Below are 21,856 nucleotides of genomic sequence, written 5' to 3' on the forward strand. Positions count from 1 at the left end.
AGGCTACAGTCTATGGGGTCGCAAAGAGTCGGACATGACTGAGCAACTTCACTTCACTTCACTTTTTGTGTACTTTGCACACATACACATATTGTAACTATATGTGTGTGTGTATATATATATATATATATTGTACTTTAAACTGTGTAAAATTTTCCCATATGTAATATCATTGGAACCTTATTACAGCCTGTGATTTGCAAAGAGATCGTTATATACATTTTAGGGATGAGAAAACTGAGACCTAGAGAAGTTAATAAGCAGGTTGCTCATCATCACACAACTAGTAAATCACAAGGTTGAACCTAGAATCCTGGACTTAGGATTCCCAGCTCTGACCTCCGCTGACCCACCCAATTAGAATTTTATCTGTCAGAGAGGAGATGGGGAGGGCATACCAGCTGGTGGAAGCAGCATCAGGGGAGGCTCAGAGGCAAAAGTTTTCAGAGATTGCCTGGGTTGGAACTGTGAAGTACATGTAGGGAAATTCTTGGTGATATTCATAACGGATTGGGTGCATAGAGAGTGTCTTAGTTTGCTAGAGCTGCCATAACAAAATACCACAGACTGGGTGACTTAGATAACAAATTTATCTTCTCCTGTTTCTGGAGACAAGAAATCCAGTATCAAGATGTCAGCAGGGTTGGTTTCTTCTGAGGCCTGTCTTTGCCTTCTGGCTGTGTCCTCACGTTGTCTTTTGTCTGTGTAGACACATGTAAGGTGTCTCTCTGTGTGTCCAAATTCAGTCAGGTTGGATAATGGCCTCATGTTAACTTAATCATCTCTCTAAAGGCCCTATCTCCAAATATACTCACATTCTGAGGTCCTGGGTCTAGGACTTCAACATATGAATTTGGGGGTTGGGGGGGTGACACAAGTCAGCCCGTAACAGAGGGCTTTCATTCATTTAATTAAAAAAAAAATCAGTAGCAATAGACAGTTTCCATTAATGAGGAAAATGTGAACAACTACACTTGAGAAATAAATTTCGCTTGTTAGTTTTGTGCAGAATGAGTGGTAAGGAGGCATGAGAGAGCCAAATAGATCAGTTGAGATAAGGTTATCTACCCTGGAGGCGTCAAGGGCCGGATGAGGGCAGTGACCTAAGGAGCAGCTAAGGGGTCAGGGATGTAGGAGGCACTGGAGGGCGACTCTGCCTGGCTTCGCAGTCTGCTGGGGGCTGGGGCCGAGGGAAGCTGAAACGATGCTGACTGAGGTTTCCTGAAAAAACCAGGTCAGGGGCACCAGTAGCGCAGTCAGAGGAGGGGCCAGTCCGGAGAGGGATTGTATTCCTTTTCTGTTGCTGCTGTAACTGATTATCACAGATTTGGTGACCTAAAATAAAACAGATTCACTTGCTTACAGTTCTTTTGGTCGAAGTTTGACATGGGATCTTAAAGGGTTAAAATCCAGGTGTTGGCAGGGCTGCGTTCACTTCTGAAGGCGCTAGAGGAGAATCTGTGGCCTTGTTTTTCCAGGTTGTAGAGGCAGCCTGCTCTTTGGCTCAGCCCCCTTCCAGCCAGCAGTCACACCACTTCAGTCTCTGCTTCCATCCTCACATCTCCTGCCCTGACTCTCACCTCCCTTAGGACCCTTGCCATCACACTGGGTCCACCCAATAACCCAGGATAACCTCCCCATCTCAAGGTTCCTAGCTTCATTCATCCTTTTGCCATGTAAGGTATTGTTTCCATAGGTCCTACAGTTTAGGTTGCAGACATCGTTCTGGGGGCCACTATTCTACTGATGCAGGGATAGTGTTGATAAGGTTTTAGGCAAAGTCCAAAATAGGGTGCACTGCTGATGTTCATGGATAATACCCAAACCTCACTTCCTCAACAGTTTCATCCTTGTACCCTGCTCAGACTTTTGTCTAGAGTAGCTTAGCAGCAGCAAGAGGCTTCATTCGATGTTCATCTTCTTGTATTACTCCTGCCCACACTGGAGCAAGGTGAATCTCTCAAAGGGCAGGATAGCCAGAGAAAAGAAGAAGAGGAGGAGAAAGTGTGTAAACCATGTAATTGACCAGCTACAAGGAACAGTCAAGGGTTCTTTGCTGGGAGTAGGATGGGGGCCTAGTGTCCAAAGTTAAGTGCTGAGAGGTACAGTCTGCCAGAATCTGAAACTTGAACTGAATTCACATTGGGTTAAATTATGGACCTACAGGATCTTACAAATATAAAGAACCTGAGAGATCCTTAGTCCTGCAGCTGTAAACCTGGCTGCACATTGAAATCACTTAGAAAGCATTAAAAAAAAAAAAAACACTCATGCCTAGACCCCTCCCCCAGAGATAAAGATTTCATTCCATTGGAGTCCATCCTGGGCATCAGGAGTTTTCAGAGTTACCCAGGTGACTAATGGGTAGCCAGGTTGAGAACTAGTGACTTAGGCCAGAGAGCTCCAACGTCTGGGTTCTAATGCCTGGAGATCTGAGGTGGAACTGATGTAATAATAATATAAAGAAAGAAAGAAAGAATAGAAATAAAGTGTACAATAAATGTAATGCACTTGAACCCTCCTGAAACCACCTTCATCCCCCACCTTGGTCCATGGAAAAGTTGTCTTCCCTGAAACCAGTTTCTGGTGCCAAAAAGGTTGGGGACTACGGATTTAGGCCAATTCTCTGCCTCCAAATGATGAAACCATGACATTTTCCAGGTAAAAGGTGGGTCCAAGCAGAGCCAAGAACAGAACTCAAATTCCCTGAGGCTCTATCCACCACACCATCCTGACCTCTATATTCCAGGCATGATTATACAACAAACCTTACTGATGGTCAGCTGAGCCGTCCGCAGGGCAGAGTCCACAGCATTCTTTTTCACTGGCCTGTTCCTAGCATGGAGCACTGAAGGGGAATACGTGAGTGCTCAGTGAAATGTTCAGTGGGTGAATGAGTGGGATACTAACACCTGTCAGTGGGCAGCTTGATGCTAATAATTAGACACATGTTCCCTACACGTTACTGTCACTTCCCTTTTCTGACACATGTTCTGAAGCAAAGGCAGCAGAAGACCCACAGACTTGATCTTGGTTCTCTCTGGTCTCAAGGACAACATGTTACTGATTTAAAGAGTTCTCTAAATTAAGAATTGAAAGTGTGACTCGTCAGTGACATTTGCCGTTGAAAACAAAACTATAAAAAGGAATAAGCTCCAAATTGAATCTGATCTTGTGCTAGGAAGATATTATGAAATAGATATGATGTGTGGGATAAAAATTAAATGAGAAAAGGCTCGAGTATCAGTATGTATCAGTATGAACATTTACAAAAGAGACGGCCTAGTAATACAATTTTTTTAGTATATTTTTTGACATGTCCTTCATATAACATAAGATTCACCATTTAAAGTGTATAGTTCACTATTTTTATGGTAGATTCACAATGTTATACATTGTGAATGTTAGACATTGCCCCTGTCTAACTTCTATCACCACAAAGAGAAACCCCAAACCCTGTAGCAGTCCTTCCCAATTCCGCTCTCCCACAACCACTAATCTGGTTTCTGTTTCTGTAGATTTGGTTATTCTGAACAGTTCATCTAAATGGATCGCATAATAGTGGCCTTTTGTGTCTGCCTTCTTTCACTTAGCATAGTGTTTTCAAAGTTCGTCCATGTTGTAGCATGGATCAGTACTTCATTCCTTTTCACAGATGCATACTATTCCTCTGCACGGCTACATCACATTTTATTTATCCATTCATCCATCGATGGACACAGTTGGGTTGTTTCTGTTTTTTGACTGTTAGAATAATGTTGCTGTGAGCAAGTGTGGAGTTTCACTGTGGACATATGCTTTCATTTCTCTTGGGTATATACCTCAGAGTGAAATTGCTGGATCATATGGTAACTCTGTGATTTAACTTTCTGAGGAACTGCCAGACTATCTTTTCCCTAGTAATACTCCAAACTCTCTTTACAGATTGCCTAGTGTGTATGTATTTTTGTGGGCTTCCCTGGTGGCTCAGTAGCAAAGAATCCGCCTGCAATGCAGGAGAGGTGGGTTTGATCCCTGGGTCAGGAAGGTCCCTTGGGGAAGGAATTGGCAACCCACTCCAGTATTCTTGCCTAGGAAATCCCATGGACTCTTAGAGAAGCCTGGCGGGCTATAGTCCATGGGGTCACAAAGAGTCGGACACGACTAAACCACAACCGTGTGTTTGTATTCTATTCAATTCTCACAAAATTCTCTGAGGTTGTTGTCATCATCATTATACAGATGACTAAATGGAGAATTTTAGGTTAAGTGACTTCCTGAAGGCCAAAGGGCTAGGAAGTGGTGAAGCTGGGACTTCAGCCCTGATATTTGGACCCTGAGTTTAGGGCTCTTTCCACTGAAGCAGTTACTAGGTGAAGCAGTTACTAGATGAGGTGAGTAATCAGATTTAATTTTCATGCTGTTGTTAATTTTACCATCTGCTCTGTATTATTTTTAAAAATCTTAATCTTGATCTTAACCATCTTCCTGTGTATGAAATAGCAACATGGGCTGTTATTAAAATGCAAACATTATAGCGCTGTGTGATACGAAAAGTGAAAGCTCCCATTTATCCAGCCCCACAGAGAGCTTGCTCCTCACAGTCTTGGTATATATTCCACCAAGATATTTTTCAATACACAGTAATATTGTGGTTAATCTTGAAATCATGTCCAACTCTTTACAACCTCATGGACTGTAGCCCACCAGGTTCCTCTGTCCATGGGATTTCCCTGTCAAGACTACTGGAGTGGGTTGCCATTTCTTCCTCCAGGGGATCTTCCCAAGCCAGGGATTGAACTCACATTGGCAGGCGTATTCTTTACCACTGGGCTACCAGGGAAGTCCACACAATAATATACTTCCATAATTTTTACTCTTTTTTTTTCAACCTACCTGCTGTGCATACTCTTTGGCTGCTTGCTTGTTTTCTTGCTGTCTGGGACAGCTTTTGCAGTTGGAACTAGTGGGTCTGCTCCACCTTTCTGAGGTAGCTGTCTGTCTTTGAAAAGTGTGTCAGGCTGATAGAGCCCTGGGGTGACTGATGAGGATAATTTAGGCCAGTGCTTCTCAAACTTATTGTGCACCGGGGAATGAGAGTTCCCTGGGGATTTTATTGAAATGCAGATTCAGATCCCAAAGGCCCAGGGAAGAGCCTGAGACTCTGCATTTCTAATAAGCAACCCCACCAGGCAATGCTGATGCTGCTGGTCCAGAGACCACACTGTGAATCCAAGGATGTGGAGGCAAGGGGAGCTGTTGAGAAGTCTCGTGGCCCTGGAGTGCTTTCTCCCTGCTGAGCGTGTTTTGCTTTTCAGAATGAAATGCTGGAGGAAGGGCACGAGTATGCAGTCATGCTGTACACCTGGCGCAGCTGTTCCCGGGCCATCCCCCAGGTGAGTCCTGCACCACAAGGGGTGGCTCCTCCCTCCATCCACCCCCGTCCAGGTAACTGACCTTGTCCAGGCGACAGGGCGTGAAGCAGAGTCTCCTACCCAAGGGGGCTCACTGAACACATGCAGAGAGCATCCCATAAAACTGACACCAACTTTAAACAATTTCTCATTATCCTTTCATTTTGAAAGCAGTATATGCTAACTGTACAATACCCAAACCACTGCAGAAAGGTGTAAAGTAGAAAGCAAGACAACCTCACCCCCTCCCTCCACCACCCAAATCGCCACCTCCCACCAAAGCGTAATCACTGTGGACCCTTTGCCGCATGTTCATCTGACTCTCTTTCCTCCAACAACATGAATATTTCTGATTATTATTTTGTAAATTATTGTCATTTACTAAAGCATGTTGTTTCTTATTTATATGGTTCCGCCACTTGCTTTTTTCACTTCATTCTTTATAGCTGACTTTTTTCATGTTAACACATACAGATAGTATTTTTATCATTATCATATTATATTCATGGGTCCCACCATCACGAAAGCAACAAACCCCAAGTGTGTAAACAGAAACCATTCCTCTCCCTTGCTCACAGTCCTAACCCCCAGAGGGAACTGTTTACTAGCAGCTTGGTTCACACCCTTTCAGAGTCTCTGTACCTGTATTATATATGGGCACACCAGCACACACACAGTTTTGTGTTTTATTCAATAAAAACAGGATTAAATTACCCTTACTTTCCTGCAGCTATTTCCACCCAGATTTATGGTAGCAGTCTTTCCACATCAGGTCAGAGATCTGTCCCATCAGCCCTAACGGTTACATTAATGATACTGCCTCGTATTAATACTTTATCCATTTAATCATTGACCAGTGGATATTTAGCTCGTGCTGCCATTTCCACGATTTCTAAACAACAGTGTGAAGAATGTCCTTGTGTTTATTACCCTTTGCTGACTCTTCAGTGTCGAGGACCTGTTAGCAGCCTTGTGTGCACATGCTGTGAACACACCTGCCACGTGCTTCTGATGTGCCGAAAACCCCTGGGCAGAGAAAATGGGCTCCTCGCTGGGCCCGGGTGTGCACAGGGGCTTTGCCCCGAGTGCACTCAGAGCCATGGACAGAACATTCTTCGCTGCTTAGAATCTGGCAGAGGCCCCCCTGGGGTAGTACTGAGGGAAAGAGGGAGGAAGACCCTGTAGGAAGGAGGGAGACCCTGTAGATGAATGTAAACCTGTGTACAGCACATGGCGGGGGCTTAGAACAGACTGTGGGGGAGGAGGGCTCTGTTCCGGGACCAGCTGGTTTCCTTCCTGCAGCCGATGTCTAGGGGGCAGTCCTGCCTAGAAGCACTCACTCTTCATCAGGGCTGCCCCAGCCTCCTCTCACTGTGTAGTCACCATATCACTTCTCATCCTAAATGAAGTGCATTCGAGGGTGAAAACGGGCCCTATTAATAAGACAGCAGGTGTGAACCAGGACTGCCTGGGCAAACCAGGGTGTGTGAAACCCCCTGTCTCCCTGTAGGTGAAATGCAATGAGCAGCCCAACCGAGTAGAGATCTATGAGAAGACGGTAGAAGTGCTGGAGCCCGAGGTCACCAAGCTCATGAAGTTCATGTACTTTCAGGTGAGGGGTCGGGGTGGGTCTGGGCCAGGACAACTGAGAAGGCCCCCACCTTCTAGACACAAGGGTCTGGATTTCTGTGCCGTGATCTTCATTCGTTCGTCAAAACACTGTCCAGTGCCCCGACCCACCCCAGGGTGAGCAAGACAGACAAGCACCCTCCCTCCATACAATTCGCATCCTAGTGGGCAAAGAAGAGTATTTTGGGTGGGAGGAGAGACTGACCATAAACAATACCCAATAGAACATGTGCTGTGAATAAAGTGCAATTAGCAAACCTCTGGCGTGGAGGGTGTTTGCGACATGGATGAACTTTAGGGCCAGCCTCAAGGGAGGTAGCGTTTGAACTGAGATCTGTATGATGTGAAAGAGGCGGGCAGGTGATGAACCAGGGGCAGATGATCCAGGCAGAAGGAACTGCAGAGGCAAAGGCCCTGCAAGCTCAAGAAGCAGGACGGGTTTAAGAAATGGAGCGAAGCCAAGGAGGCTGCATAGTGAGCTGAGCGAGTGAGAAAAAGTGAGGTTGGAGAGGTGAGCAGGGACTCACTCATATAGGCATTATAGCTGTGAAAAGATCACAGATTTTCTTCAAGCATTACAGGAAGCTGTTGGAGGTTTCCAGTGACATGATCTGATCAGACTGTTGAAACAACATTCTTGCTGCCGTGTGGCTAGTGGATGGGAGGTGAGGGGCAGGTGTCAAGGGCGAGGGAGTGGAGGTGAGGGGAGAAGAGTAAGAGCAGGGAGACCAGCTGGGAGGCCAAGAAGAGCAAGTGTTTAAAGGAGGAAAAGAGAAAAGATGGCCAAAGATTCCTGTGAGTAAGAGGTAAGAGGGCAAGCTGGTTATCGTGGTTTTGTTGGAAGCCATTCAGGAATGCAGGCTGAGCAATTTAAGCCCACCCTGTGCCTGGGTGGGAGTCCTGCCATGCACCCTGTGCCCTCCATGTGTTCTGCATGTGTTTATGAGCCTCATAAGTAGACTTGCAAGCACTGGCCCAGGCTCAGCCCTGCACCCAGCTCTGTGCTGGCCTCCTGGAAGTGGTGGGGAAGATGCAGATTGAGCCTTGAAGGCAGAGCAAGCCAGGGTTCTGCCACCTTCTGGCTGGGACCTTAAGTCATTTCAGACCTCTGACACCTTCAATATTCTCACCCTCTGGAAAGAATGCCCATTTCACAGGTTTTCTCTAAGGATAAATAAGGTCCATTAGTAAAGAGCCCTATTTGTAGAGCCCTTGCTACAGAGCAGGTTTACTAACTCACAGATGCTGTTATTAGCATCATGGACCTGCCTTCAAGGGGCCTAAGAGCTCTTTGGGAAGACAGTTCCAAGAGAGCAAAACTACCCAAAATGAAGTAAGTACTAAACTGAGGGCCTCCTGACAAGATGTATTTAGAGAAGGGAGGCTATAGAGTAATCGAAAACTCCTCTGTCGAGTACAGTCGCCAGTAGCCATGTATGGCCGTCTACTTGAATTCAAATTAAATAAAATGTAAAATGCGTATCCTCCTTGGCACTTACATTTCCAGTGCTCGGTACTCACATGTGATGAGTGGCCATTGTGTTGGACAGTGCAGATACAGAACATTTCCATCATCCTGCAAAGTTTTGTTGGACTTACACTCTGGAAGGAGAAAGTGGCTTGATCTGGTCTTTGAAGGTCTCCCTATCTCCTTTCCTTGCTTTATTTTTCTCCACAGCTCATACCACATTCTGATATAGAGAATTTATTTGATATTTTGTTTTCTGTCACCCATCACTAGAATATAAGTTCCTTTGGGTAGAGACTTTTTTTTCTGTTTTGTTCCCCACTTTACCCCAGGGCCAAGAATGATGCCTGGCACATAGGAGATCCTCAATAAACAGCATCTATTGGATGAATGGAGCTCTTTCTCTGAGTGTCCCTCTCACTGTCCATTGCTACCCACTAATTGTCCGGTGCCTGCACTGTCCTAGGTGCTAGGAATCACACATGACAAGATAGCAGCTTTCTCAGCAAGGAGGGGGTGAATAAATTCATTGGTTTGGCTCACTTGGGGACAGGTTCTGGGCTTCCCTCTAGAAATCAGCTTAGGATTTCAGGACTCCTCTGAGGAAGACCTCTGGGCAGTTTTGCCTTTCTCTAAAAGCCCAGGCTCTGAGTAGAGCCCCCAGGGAGCCTTGACCAGCTCCCCACCAGGGAGCTCAGCGAGCTGCCCCACCAGGCTGCCCAGTCCTAACCTGCTGCCCCTCTGCCCACAGCGCAAAGCTATCGAGCGGTTCTGCAGTGAGGTGAAGCGACTGTGCCATGCCGAGCGGAGGAAGGACTTTGTCTCCGAGGCCTACCTCCTGACCCTGGGCAAGTTCATCAACATGTTTGCAGTCTTGGACGAGTTGAAGAATATGAAGTGCAGTGTCAAGAACGACCACTCTGCCTACAAGAGGTCAGGGCTCCTCTCCCTCCCCCGCCCTATCTTCCTAGGCAGCCGGCCTGTGGGAGAGAGAAAACAGAGCCCTCCTAACAGGCTCAGAACCAAGCTAGCCACTCCACAGACACAGCAGGGTTGAGTCTGCCTCTGTTTTTGCAGCTTAAGGAGTAAGATACAGAGCTGAGCTTTGCAGAACTGGGTCTTGGCAGGGTTTTCTATCTTGAGGTGGAATCAAATCCTCATTTACCCCACCAGTGGAGCAGCATTTTCTGTGTCTCATGCAGTCTGAGATTATATTATGATTAATGTAATCCTAAAATGGCCACAGGAGTCATTCTCTGCAAGAATCAGAAAGCCAGTTCAAACTGCTCATGTGAAAGAAGAAACTGGGTTGGCTCCCAGAACACAAAAGTCCTGGTCTACCTGATCCAGGTACTCAGGTGATGCTGTTGATCTGGTTCCTTCTGCCTCTCAGCTCAGCTTTCCCCAGTGACCGCTTCATTCTCAGGCTCATGCCCTGTATGGCCTCCAGCAGCGTCCCTCCAGTCAGCATAGCAACCCCAGTTCCTAAGGAAGGAAAGGATGCAGCTCCTTGCAAATATTTTGCAAAAGCCCCAAGAAGGATTGTCCTTGCCTCAGCCTGGGTCCTGTGCCGATCCCTCCATCAGATACTATGTACGAGTATGTTGGCGTGGTGCTGATGGGGGCGGTGCTCGCCCTTGGGGTCAGTTGAGGGTCAATGGCAGCTCACAAGAAAGAAGGACTGAGAGTGGGGGGCAGTCATTCCTCTCCAGAAATGTGTATACAGCCACCCCAAAGTGGGGGAGGGCAGGTGAAAGTAGCAAATCCACCTGTGTTGCTTGAGGCTCAGATAAGCTCCAAGGTGTCCATACATATGTCTTGGGAAGAGTTTGCCGTGTCATGATGAAGAGGGCCCCTGTCCTTGAACCACCTCCTCCTGGGGCTCTAAGGTAACCGGAGAAAGCAGACAACAGACTGATCCTCACTGTTTTATCCTCCTTAGTGAACTGAAACCTGTCAGTACCCAGAAGACAGAGCCCCATTCAGAAATGGCAATTTCACAGAGATTCCATAGACAGCTCATGGTACAGTGTCTTCCCCCCAAACTCTCCCCAGATTTGGCCAACTCCTGCCATCATGGTCACAGCTGACATGTTCTGGGGACTGGCTGGGACCTTGCTGTGTCTTGTCCGTGTTCCACGGTCCCTGGTGACACAGGCTGCACCAACTCCACCTCCAGGCCAGGCTGGAGAAGTCCCAGGGCAGTGGTTTCCCCCCTTCAAGGCCTGCTGTGTTCCCCACACCCATCATCCCCTCAGTCCCACCAGGTTAAGTAGACTTTTGCTTTCCCTACAATGTTTGGAAACATTGAGGTTTTCCTATAAGCAACATAATACCCAAAAAACAGAACATTCCGCTGCTTGTGATTCTTCCCCATGACGTACCGTGTAGTTTTGCTGGAGGTCACTGCAAGGCTCGGGATGCCCGTTTCACTAGGTCTTACCCCTTGGGCTGGTTGATGGCATGCTAGCTACCCTTAAACTTGCCTAGTCTTTGAGCTTCCGTACATTCTTGCTTCTTAATTTCAGGTACCCTTATTACAGGGGTGCAAACAGCTCCAAGTGAAATGACTCCAGAACAGGCTCTCCTTCGATGTTAGAGTCACTTGTGCCATTCAGAGCCCTGCAACTTCGGGGATAGTGTATCTGGATTAGCTGGGAGCAGGGCCCGGCTGGGTTAGGTGGGAGCTGAGGCCCGGCTTAGGCCAGCTATTCATGAGCATCTCTCTCTACACCACCCTGTCCAGGGCAGCGCAGTTCCTGAGGAAGATGGCTGACCCCCAGTCCATCCAGGAGTCGCAGAACCTGTCCATGTTCCTGGCCAACCACAACAGGATCACCCAGGTGATGGCAAACCTATGTCAGTCCTGACCCAGTGTCTTGGGACGCAAGCTGGGGCCTGGAGGTTGGGGGACCCACAGGCAGAGGAGCTCCACCCAGATCATTCGTCCCCTCTGCTCTGCTCAAGCTTTAAGCTGCAGATTTAAGTGTCCCTTCCCAGCCACAGACGGCCCCTTCACCCTCTGCAGTTTGTCCTTAGAAAATCTAGCCAGTGTTCTGCCCCGGTATAGGTTGGTATAGGTTGAGAGCTTGGGTTCTGGAGTTAGACTGCCTTGTTTTCTAATCTTGGACCCCCCATTGCCCTACTATGATGCCTTGGGCAAGTCTCAGCCTCTGTTTCCTCATCTGTAAAATGGGGCGGTTTAGGATTGCAGTGAGAAATAAATGAGATACTATAGCATGTAGAGCTTAACAGACAAGGACATAAGATGCAGTTATAGTTACCGCCATGGCTTTCCCAGGATATTCCCACTCAATGGTGTGTCCCTTTGGAGAGAAGGGGACTGGGATGGAGACCTCAGGTCTTCTTGTACAGGAAATGTCTTTGTACTGCCGAGTCCTGTACTGGGAGATGCCTGCTGGCCCACTTCTCCTCCACTGAGCTGGGTCTTCCCACTCACATCCTTGGAGACATTTGGGGCTCAGTCCACACACACCCTCAAAACTAAGCTGAGATGACCACAGGCTGATTGCTATAAAGCTGAACTGCTTTTAGTTCAGCCAGATAAAGCATTTCTAACCATGAGAACTGCCAGGAAATACAACAGAAGCCCCTAAGGGGCAAGCCCCTGCCCTCGGTGATGTGCGGCAGCTCTGACCAACCACTGTAGACACTGAGGAGAGGTTGCAGGCTCCCCTCCACCTGATGTGGTCGGCAAGGCCGTGCACTGCCCCAGGGCCCAGCAGTGAGCCATCCTGGGTGCTGTAGGTGAGGAGGATGCAGGACAGGGGCTAACCAGAGTGGGGGCACTGCTGTTTAGTGTCTCCACCAGCAACTGGAAGTGATCCCAGGCTACGAGGAGCTGCTGGCCGACATTGTCAACATCTGCGTGGATTACTACGAGAACAAGATGTATCTGACCCCCAGTGAGAAGCACATGCTCCTCAAGGTACAGCTCCCTCGGTCATACCCCCTCACCTCCTTCTTATTTAAAATCATTTTAAAAGGTTGTTTCTTTCTTCTTGCTTAAGCATGAGTGCAGATCTTACTATACAAAAGGTTTTGTAACCAATTTTTTCCATTTGATATGCTGTGTACACCTTTCTAGACAGCATTAAGGCTATGTCTACAATGTGACTTTTAAAGGCTACCTAGTATTTCATTATATGGGGACATTATCATTTAACAAATCCCCTATCACTTGGTATTTGTTTGCTAAAGTGCATTGAAACTCTGTGGCGTTTTATGTCCATACTCTTGTTAAGTCAGACATCCTAGAGGAAAATTGCCAACCTAAAGGGGAAGGCAAAATCTTATAGCTTTTACTATATTTTGTCAAAACGGTCATGTTTGTCTCATCAGTTTACACATTTCATTTTTAAATTATCAAGTGATGTTTATCATTGTAGAAATTCTGAACAGAAAAGCATTAAAAAATCGAATCTCTTTTAATCTTTCCACCCAGAGATAACACTTTTAGCATTTTGATGTCTATCTTTCTCTTTTTTTATGTGCTGATGTATTTTCAGCATATGCAGTTTACATAAATTATGTATGTGCATTATTTATCCCATTTCATTAAGTGCATTTGGAATAACATGCAGCCCTTAAATAATGTTGTATGGATGAGTTCCCATTTCTTTAGCCATTATTCTATCCTTAGCTGCTTAGGTTACTTCTAACTTCTCTCTGAAAACAATAGTACTGAAATGAATAACGTTCTCCATACTCTTTATACACACTGCATCACCTCTTTAATTTCTTTCTTCCCTTTCAGAGTTCCCCTGGTGATTTGACTTTTTCTTCCCCTCCATGTTGCCTCTTATTTCCAGAATACCAACCCTGTTGGTGTTCCCTTCTTTACATTTCCATAGCATCTCGAAGAAGGTTGCAGGAGAGTGTGGCTTTGTGACTCATTCACTCTGGCTTCCTCTGCACAGTCAGAAATTCGGAGAAGTCACCCAGAGTTCAGCAGCCGTTCTCACACCAGTGCTATGTCCAGGCAATTACCACAGCTCTGCCCAGAATTGTTGCTTCCACAAACTAGGTTACTAAACCCCACTTCACCAATCATCCTTACATGCTGCTATCAGATTCTCAGGCTCTTCATTTCTCTTGCCTGCTTTTAATCCTCCCACATCTCGGCTTCCCAGCCTTCTCCCTCTCAATTCTCAACCTGGCCTCTTGGAGTTTTGCAGTTTCTCTACAGTGTGTTAGTAAACTCAGATGCCAGCAGGGGGCGCCTTTCACCTTAAATGAAAAAGTCTGGCACACCCCCTGCAGAGCCATAAGTACCCATCCTCTAGCCCAGTCCCTTAGGTGTCAGGCATGACTAATCCCCCGTCACATAGCAACGGAGAGCCGAGAAAGCTGCTTTCAGCCTAGTTGTTCAGGCTCCCTCGGGCTTGCTGTACATTTGACAAAAGGAGCAAAGTAAGCCAGCGTGCAGGAAACTATTGGGTTGGCCAGAATGTTCATGCTAGTTTTTCCGTTACATTGTATGGAAAAACCCAAATGAACTTTTTGGCCACCCCAATATTATATGGACTGGAATGTTTAGAATCAGCCTGTCAACCTGCCTATAGGGCACTGTCAGAAAAAACGTGTTCTTTTTGTTAATGAAATCACCGATGAGATTCCTTGGGAATCTTTGTTGTAGTTTCCTTGGGGAAAGGGGTGAAGGGTTTCACATTCCTTTACCATCTAGTGAGTATGCATCAAGTGCCCGCAGTGTTTGCCAGGGCCTGGGGATGCAACAGCAGCACCACTCAGTCCTTCTGGAGGATCTAAGTGCATACATGCTGTTAGATCCCAGTTCAGATCCTATCTCTGCAGCTGTGTCTAACCTCTCTGTGTCTCCAGCTCCTCATCTGTAGAATAAGGTTATCATATAGAATTTGACTCATAAGATGGTGAGAATTAAGGATAATGTCTTCTAAATCCCTAAGCATAGACTCTGGCCCATGGACTATGGGCTTCATGAGGACTCAAGAAGTGGCCACCACAATAATAAACAAGAGTCCTCTGCATGTCTTCACAGAAATCACATTTCTGATTGAGATTAGTTCTACGTGTCCTTCTTTGTGACAACACATGGGTTTTTGAAATAGAATATGTCACTACAGGGGATGTGGGTGTGCACATATCCACATCTGCTTTTTTTTTTTTTTTGGTTTTTTGGAACGTTTCCAATGGATGTGACTGGCTTCTGTCTCTGCCTCTTCTCATGCTAGGTAATGGGTTTTGGTCTGTACCTGATGGATGGGAATGTCAGTAACATTTACAAATTGGATGCCAAGAAGAGAATCAACCTCAGCAAAATTGATAAGTTCTTTAAGGTCAGCACCTGGGGCTGGGGCTGGGCAGTGAGCCAGGGGGTGGTCTCTCTGGGGAAAGGAATGAAATTAGGCAGCAAAGTGTGGTGCTTATTGATTAAACTATGGCTCGAAGGATCCCAAGAGGAGGAGGAGGATAGATACAGGGGCCCTAGCTGCCTTGGGTGGAGGAATCCATGCTATTGAAGGTGTGTGCCTCAGTCTCAGAACATAGCCAGAAGGCCTTGCAATGCTTTCCACACACTGCTTTTACACTTGTCTGAAACCCCTTGCCATCTAAAGAAAGACGTGTGTCCCAGAAGACAGAGCCTGCTTTAATTTTCAGTATAAATCAGAGCTCACAATTACAGGATTCACGTTCACAAGCTCACAGACTCTCCTGGCCCACCAGAGGCCTACTCCGCTCCCTACCTCTGGGCAGAATGCCTTATGGGGTCCAGCCTGCTCTCAGTCCATTCCAGTGCCTCAGAGACTTCATCTTGTGGTCCAAAATCTTTAACAACAAACCTTGAGGTCTGCCTTTGAGGTTTTTGCAAAGGGATTTTCTACTTTGGAAGTCAGTTCCATATTGTCAGTGTGTCCTAGCATCAGGCACTTCAGGTATGGAGTAGAGCCTCTGAGATCAGACATGGGAAAACCAAGCTTAAATTAAAAGTGGATCCCTTTGAAGATGTGGCTGGGCCTGGGTCTCACTGACTCTTGGAGGTTAGTGGGGAAGTAAGTCACCCAAGGGGCTTCACAGATGGTGTTAGTGGCAAAGAACTAGCCTGCCAATGCAGGAGACAAGAGACGCTGGTTTAATCCTTGGACAGGGAAGATTCCCCTGGAGGAGGGCATAGCAACCCACTCCAGTATTGCTGCCTGGAGAATCCCATGGACAGAGAAGCCTGGTGAGCCACACTCCATGGGGTCACAAAGAGTCAGAAACGACTAAGTGGCTTAGCACGCATGCACAAGTCACCAAAAGCATCCTAAGGCTTGGCTTGGCTTCTTTTTGAAACCAGAACTTTCATTTTTCTCTAGGACTGCCCAAAATGAAAACTGGGCTTATCTTGGGGGAACTAGTAAAGTCCACCCCTGCTTAAATCCACATAAATGAGATGGGGGTGGAATTGAAGACCACAGTCTCACCTCACACAGACCTGGGTTTTAGTCTCTCTCTTCTACTACATAACTGGGTGATGTTGGGAAAGTCACAGAGCTTCTCTGAAACTGAGCTCTCTAACCTGAAAAATAGGAATGCTAAGGGTGTCTACTTTATGGGGTTCCCTTGAGGATTCAATGAACGACATAGGTGTCAGAACCCTGGGTTATAATTCTGGCCCCTTGGCTTCTAGCTGGTCTGACTTTGTGAAAAAAATTACTCTAGCTGAGTTGTCAAAGCTTCAATTTGTCCATCTTGTTAAATGGGAATAATAGTAGTACTGATCTCACTCAGCTATTCTATGGAGTGAGATAACTGTTTTCTGTTTTGCTTAATAGACTATTTTTTAAGAGCAGTTTTAGGCTCATAGCAAAATTGAGCAGAATGAAGAGACATTTCCCATATAACTCCTATCCCTACTCATACCCAACCTCCCCCATTATCACAACTCACCAGCAGAGAGGGACATCTGTTTTAGTCCATAAATCTGCACTGTTGACACATCATTATCACCCAGATCCCAGAGGGTGCAGTAGGGATAACTCATGGCATTGTGCATCCTGTAAGTTTTGACAAATGCATAATGACTATATCTACCATTGTTGTACTTTGTTGCTCGGTTGTGTCTGACTCTTTGTGACCCCATGGACTATAGCCCACCCGGCTCCACTATCCTTGGGATTCTCCAGGCAGGAATACTGGAGTGGGTTACCATGCCCTCCCCCAGGGGGTCTTCCCAACCCAGGGATGGAACCCAGGTCTCCTGTGTCTCCTGCATTGGCAGGCGGTTTCTTTACTGCTGAGCCACCAGGGAAGCCCCTCTATCTACCATTGTGGTCTCATACAGAATAGTTTCACTGCCCTAAAAGTCCTCTGCTTTTGAAGGACTTAGCACTGTAGTGCCTCATGAATCAGAAGCAGACAGTGAATACCAGCCTCCCCACCATTAGTCCTCCTCTTCGGATGGGAGTCGTCTGCCCTCTGGTGTTGGGTGTTCAAGGTTTCAATTCACCTTGTGGAGTTTCTCAAAAAGGTCACTCCCAGCCAGTGGAATTCAGGCACTCACATCTGGTCCAGAGTTTGAAACAGCGAGGAGCCTTTAATCCAAGGAAAATTAGAGCAGATAAGACCCTGCCCTGGGAGGCAGGCCATCTGGCTCTCGTTCTTCATCTGTTCTGCCTGCTGGGTAACCTTGGACAAGTCTCTTTGCCTCTCTGGGCTCAGATGCTGGAACATAGAGATGGTTGGAGGCAGAGGAGGACCTGTAGGCTGGCTAAGGCTCTTTGTGGTTCCAGGGTCACATGGTAGCAACATCGGAGTCAGAACTAGGGGTCAGCCCGGAGGCACACATGGAGGCCTGGCTCTCCCAGTGGAAGGCAATGCCGGTCCCTCCCTCCGTGTCTCACAAGCTGTGTTTGCTTCCTTTGCAGCAGCTGCAGGTGGTGCCCCTTTTCGGCGACATGCAGATAGAGCTGGCCAGATACATTAAGACCAGTGCTCACTATGAAGAGAACAAGTCCAAGTGAGTGCCTGCCGTAATGTCTCTCGGCTCCCGCAAGGACGCCCAGCCCGGGCAGGGGGCCGAGGGGCCATTTCAGCCCCTCCCCTCTCCCCAGACCCTGGGCAGGTGGAGTCTGTCCATCACTGGCTCCTGACAGAGGGGAGCAGTGGATGGTGATCTGAGCCCTTTTGCACTCGGCCTTTGCTGCCAGGGTTCAAAAGCGCTCAGAGCACAGCCCTGCCCCTTCTCTGTCCCCGTGGTGGCCCATGCCACCTGCAGGGGGACAGCAGGAGTCCTCCTGCCCCCCAGCAAGGGGAGGAGTGCTGGCCCTCAGTGGTCAGATGGAGCGAGGTGGCCTTCTTCTTCATCTCGCTGGTTCTCTCCTCAGGTCTTGTGTCCATGCAGTAAGTATGCCGTGCAGGGTATAGTACCAACAGTTCCAGCTGTGAAGTGGGTCGATGGCCTCCTCCAAGGTTGTTTTATAAACCACCCTCTAGGTCATCTGTGCTAAGATCTGGGGTATTAGCACCTCATGGAAGTTTGGGGAACACTGGGCTACAGGCTTGGCTACCCCTTTGATCTCTGGCCTTGTTAAGGAGGCTTCTTCTGCCTACATTTCCACCAGAGGGGGACAAACCATGTTTTCATCAGGGATGAGGGAATTAAGGCCTTAAAAATACGTAAATGCAGAGTCCTTGAACTCCACCACCTTTGAGCCACTGCAGATGAGTCTCACCAGGGAGAGCTTCGTAACCCAGTGGCTGCTGGTATGTGAGGAGGTCTTCCAGGAAAAGCATGGAGTCCCAAATGCTGGACTTATTTCCTGTGTGAATTCTTAGCCACCTGAAGGTGGTTGGAGTGGTGATGTGCTCAGGGTGGGGGGCAGGGGCTTGAGTGATGTGTCCCCAACCCACACAGGGAACTCAGGATAAAGGTTGTGTCAAAGTATAGGCATGAGGAAGTGTCAGCATTCTCAGTATTCTCTAGAGCGCCCCTTCAGAGCTCCTTCTGAAATAGTAAATTCTCCCTAAACGTGTATCTGCCTTGCTTGGTGCCCATGCTTAGTCTGTCCACCTGGTCCCCCGGCACCAGATGGCAGAAGACAGTGACCGGGGTTGTCTTTTGTTCTGTTGGCAAAGGAGAATGCAGACTCCCATTCATTGATTTCTTCCCCAATTTAAGATGTTTTCTCAAAGATCTCTTTTTTAAAAATTGAGGGAAGTGTTGAGGAGAAAGAAGAGAGAAAGAGGGAGAAGATCAGGGCAAGAGAGAGCAGTGCCTCTCAGGATGGCTGCGGCTTCCTCTTGGTGAAGAGCTTCCCTGTTCCCCGCTCGCTGTTGCGAAACAGATACAACCCCGTTAGGTTTTTCCAGTCCCGCCCATAGGCCTTTGTCAATGGCAGCTTCACCCACAGGACACAGTGCTGCCAGAGTCAGTTGACAGATCTGGGAGGTCACCCACCTTGCTTTTTCTTAGCTTGGGTTCCAGCCCTTTGTAGCCCTAGAGAGGCTGCAAGTCCCTCCCCGCTCATGTGACTGGTAAGTACTGTGGACACCCGTTACCTGGGAAAGTGTGATTGGGCCTTAGAAGAGGCCAGCCCCAGGTAGGAGAAGGAAAGTCTTTTCCATGCAGCCTGCAGTCCCTACGGTGGAATTTAGCAGGCACTGTTGCTGGTGGGTAGGACACCTCTTGGTTGTTCCCAGTGGAGCCAGTCACGTTAGCTGAGCACCAAGACTAACTAGTGGATGGAAGGAGCCTGCCCCTCCCAGGGCCAGGACCCACTCCGACCCCCTGATTTTCTGCCCAGGTGGACATGCACCCAGAGCAGCATCAGCCCCCAGTACAATATCTGTGAGCAGATGGTTCAGATCCGTGATGACCACATCCGCTTCATCTCGGAACTCGCTCGTTACAGCAACAGTGAGGTGAGCTTGCTCTGGCTGGTGGGATGGAGGCTAGGGTGAGAAGGGGTGAGGACCTCCAGAAAAGAAATGATCCTGGGGATCCTGGGGAGTGGATGAGTGAGGGAATACATTTGGATGCAGGAGGGCAGAATGGCCAAGAGCCAGACAGAGCTGGGATTGATTCTGGTTCTGCTTCTGACCTTCACAAGTTATTCCGCATCCCTGAGCCTCAGTTTCCTCATCTGCAAAATGGAGCTAATAGTATCCAGAAAGGTTCATTGAGAGGATTAAACACTATGATGTATGGAAAATGCATTGCACCTAGCAGGTAGTAACAGCCCAGTAATTGTTAGTCTGTACATGATCTAAACATCTCCACCCTAGGTGGCAAGAGAAACAAAGTTCTGTACAATCATGCTCATAGTACCATCTAAATATTTTAAAACAATTGTAAAAATCATTGTAATAAGCCAGTAAATACAATTAGGAACAGAAGAAGGTCATAAAAATCTCCTGTGATTGCTCTAATTACATTTTTACTGCCACTGGATTTTCCTTTTCTTCTTTGTTTAAATAGGGAGACACAATTAGTGCACAAACCTCAGAAAAAATACAGATAGACAAAAGAAGGGAAAATCAGTCATGTAAAATTCTACCATCCAGAAGCCACTATTATTAACATTTGGAGGTATATATATATTATCCTTTGTGGCTTCCCTGATAGCTCAGTTGGTAAAGAATCCTCCTGCAATGCAGGAGACCACGGTCCAATTCCTGGGTCAGAAAGATCTTCTGGAGAAGGGATAGGCTACCCACTCCAGTGTTCTTGGGCTTCCCTTGTGGCTCAGCTGGTAAAGAATCCACCTGCAATGTGAGAGACCTGGGTTCGATCCCTGGATTGGGAAGATCCCCTGGAGAAGGGAAAGGCTACCCACTCCAGTATTCTGGCTAGAGAATTCCATGGACTGTATAGTCCATGGGGTCGCAAAGAGTTGGACCTGACTGAGCAACTTTCACTTTCACTTTCATATATCCTTCTAGAGCTCTTTCTATGCAGACCTTGTAATGAATATATATGTTGATTTAATAAGCACAGGTCTCCTGATTTCAATCCCTGTTTTACCTTTTGAAGTTCCAGGATGACTTTGCACTACTCCATTTGTGCTCACTGCCTCCACCATGTGGTTAGGAGCTGTAATTACTCTTTCCAAAACCCAAAGTAGGGAAATGTCTGATCAAAAGTGGGCAACACATCTGAAATGAGAGCAAATGCAAGCAGTATGGTCATTAGCTGAGTGGCCCACATTCTTAGCAGGGCTCCTGGTGGACATGGATCAGGGTCAAGCCCAAACCTTTGGCTTTCTTAACTGTATAGGCCAATGAATTGAGCATAAGCTAAGCTATGGGAATAATTTAAGTGCCAGGAAAGTGAAAGTGAAGTCGCTTAGTCGTGCCGACTCTTTGCGACCCCATGGACTGTAGCCTACCAGGCTCCTCTGTCCATGGGATTTTCCAGGCAAGAGTACTGGAGTGGATTGCCATTTCTTTCTCCAGGGGATCTTCCCGACCCAGGGATTGAAGCTGGGTCTCCTGCATTATAGACAGACGCTTTACCATCTGAGCCACCAGGGAAGTAGGTGCCAGGGACCCCATTCAATTCTTGTCCAGTTTTGGTGTGATCTAAGAATGAGTCAGGCTCAGAGGTATTTTTAAAATTATACACATTATGCGTGTATATATACAGATAATTCTTGGTATTCACAACAGTTATGTTTTATAAAGTGGCCATCAACACTGAATCAGCAAATAATCACTCCTCCAGAAAATACAGGGTTAGGTTTCTGTGAGCCTCTGGTCACAGTGTTTCTATCAGCTGACTTTTAATATATAGCCTTGTTTTACATGCGTTTCTGTTTAAAGTCACCGTACGTAATATATATTGTTGATTTGTTAACATTAAATCATACCCAACAGCACTATAATTCCTGCCTGAACAAAGTATATCTAAAACACCTATTTTCAGGACTTCCCTGGTGGTACAGTGGCTAAGACTCCACACTCTCAATGCAGGGGGCCTGAGTTCAATCCCTGACCAGGGAACTAGATCCCACATACCACAACTAAGAGTTTGCATGCCACAACCAAGACCTGGTGAAGCCAAACAATAAATATTTAAAAAATAAAATACATATTTTCTCCATAAAGCACATCACAGCCTCCTTTTTTATAGAGGTATAGACAGAGAGTCAGCACTGTGTTTAGGGGCCATTTTAAATAGTGAAATCACCAGTAAAAAGTATAACAAAGTGGAAAACGGGGCATTAAGCAAATCAGGAAAGAGACACTTGTTTACAGTAAGAGCTGAAACAAGAGGGCAGAGAGCTGTGTTGTTCAGCCTCAGCTGGGAACGTGATTCAGATGTTTTTGCCACTCTGCACACATCTGCAAATGACCATGAAAGCACTGCAAGGATTGATCTTGA

At 47.0% G+C, this 21,856-nt stretch overlaps 1 protein-coding gene across 4 annotated transcripts in view; it reads left to right on the forward strand.

Annotated features, from left to right (window-relative positions):
* Window positions 1-21,856, forward strand: part of CYFIP2 (cytoplasmic FMR1 interacting protein 2) — a 134,302-nt gene that overhangs the window by 24,417 nt on the left and 88,029 nt on the right. For all 4 annotated transcript variants that reach the window (XM_061424174.1, XM_061424171.1, XM_061424172.1 and 1 more), the window contains exons 4-11: window positions 5,298-5,375; window positions 6,904-7,005; window positions 9,242-9,423; window positions 11,237-11,333; window positions 12,311-12,439; window positions 14,724-14,828; window positions 17,400-17,491; window positions 19,278-19,395. In XM_061424174.1, the coding sequence (XP_061280158.1) occupies window positions 5,298-5,375; window positions 6,904-7,005; window positions 9,242-9,423; window positions 11,237-11,333; window positions 12,311-12,439; window positions 14,724-14,828; window positions 17,400-17,491; window positions 19,278-19,395 (903 nt within the window). The remainder of the gene's footprint in view (window positions 1-5,297; window positions 5,376-6,903; window positions 7,006-9,241; window positions 9,424-11,236; window positions 11,334-12,310; window positions 12,440-14,723; window positions 14,829-17,399; window positions 17,492-19,277; window positions 19,396-21,856) is intronic.

The sequence above is a fragment of the Bos javanicus genome, chromosome 7 (genome assembly GCF_032452875.1).
Source record: "Bos javanicus breed banteng chromosome 7, ARS-OSU_banteng_1.0, whole genome shotgun sequence".
In the NCBI taxonomy this organism is placed as follows: Eukaryota; Metazoa; Chordata; class Mammalia; order Artiodactyla; family Bovidae; genus Bos; species Bos javanicus.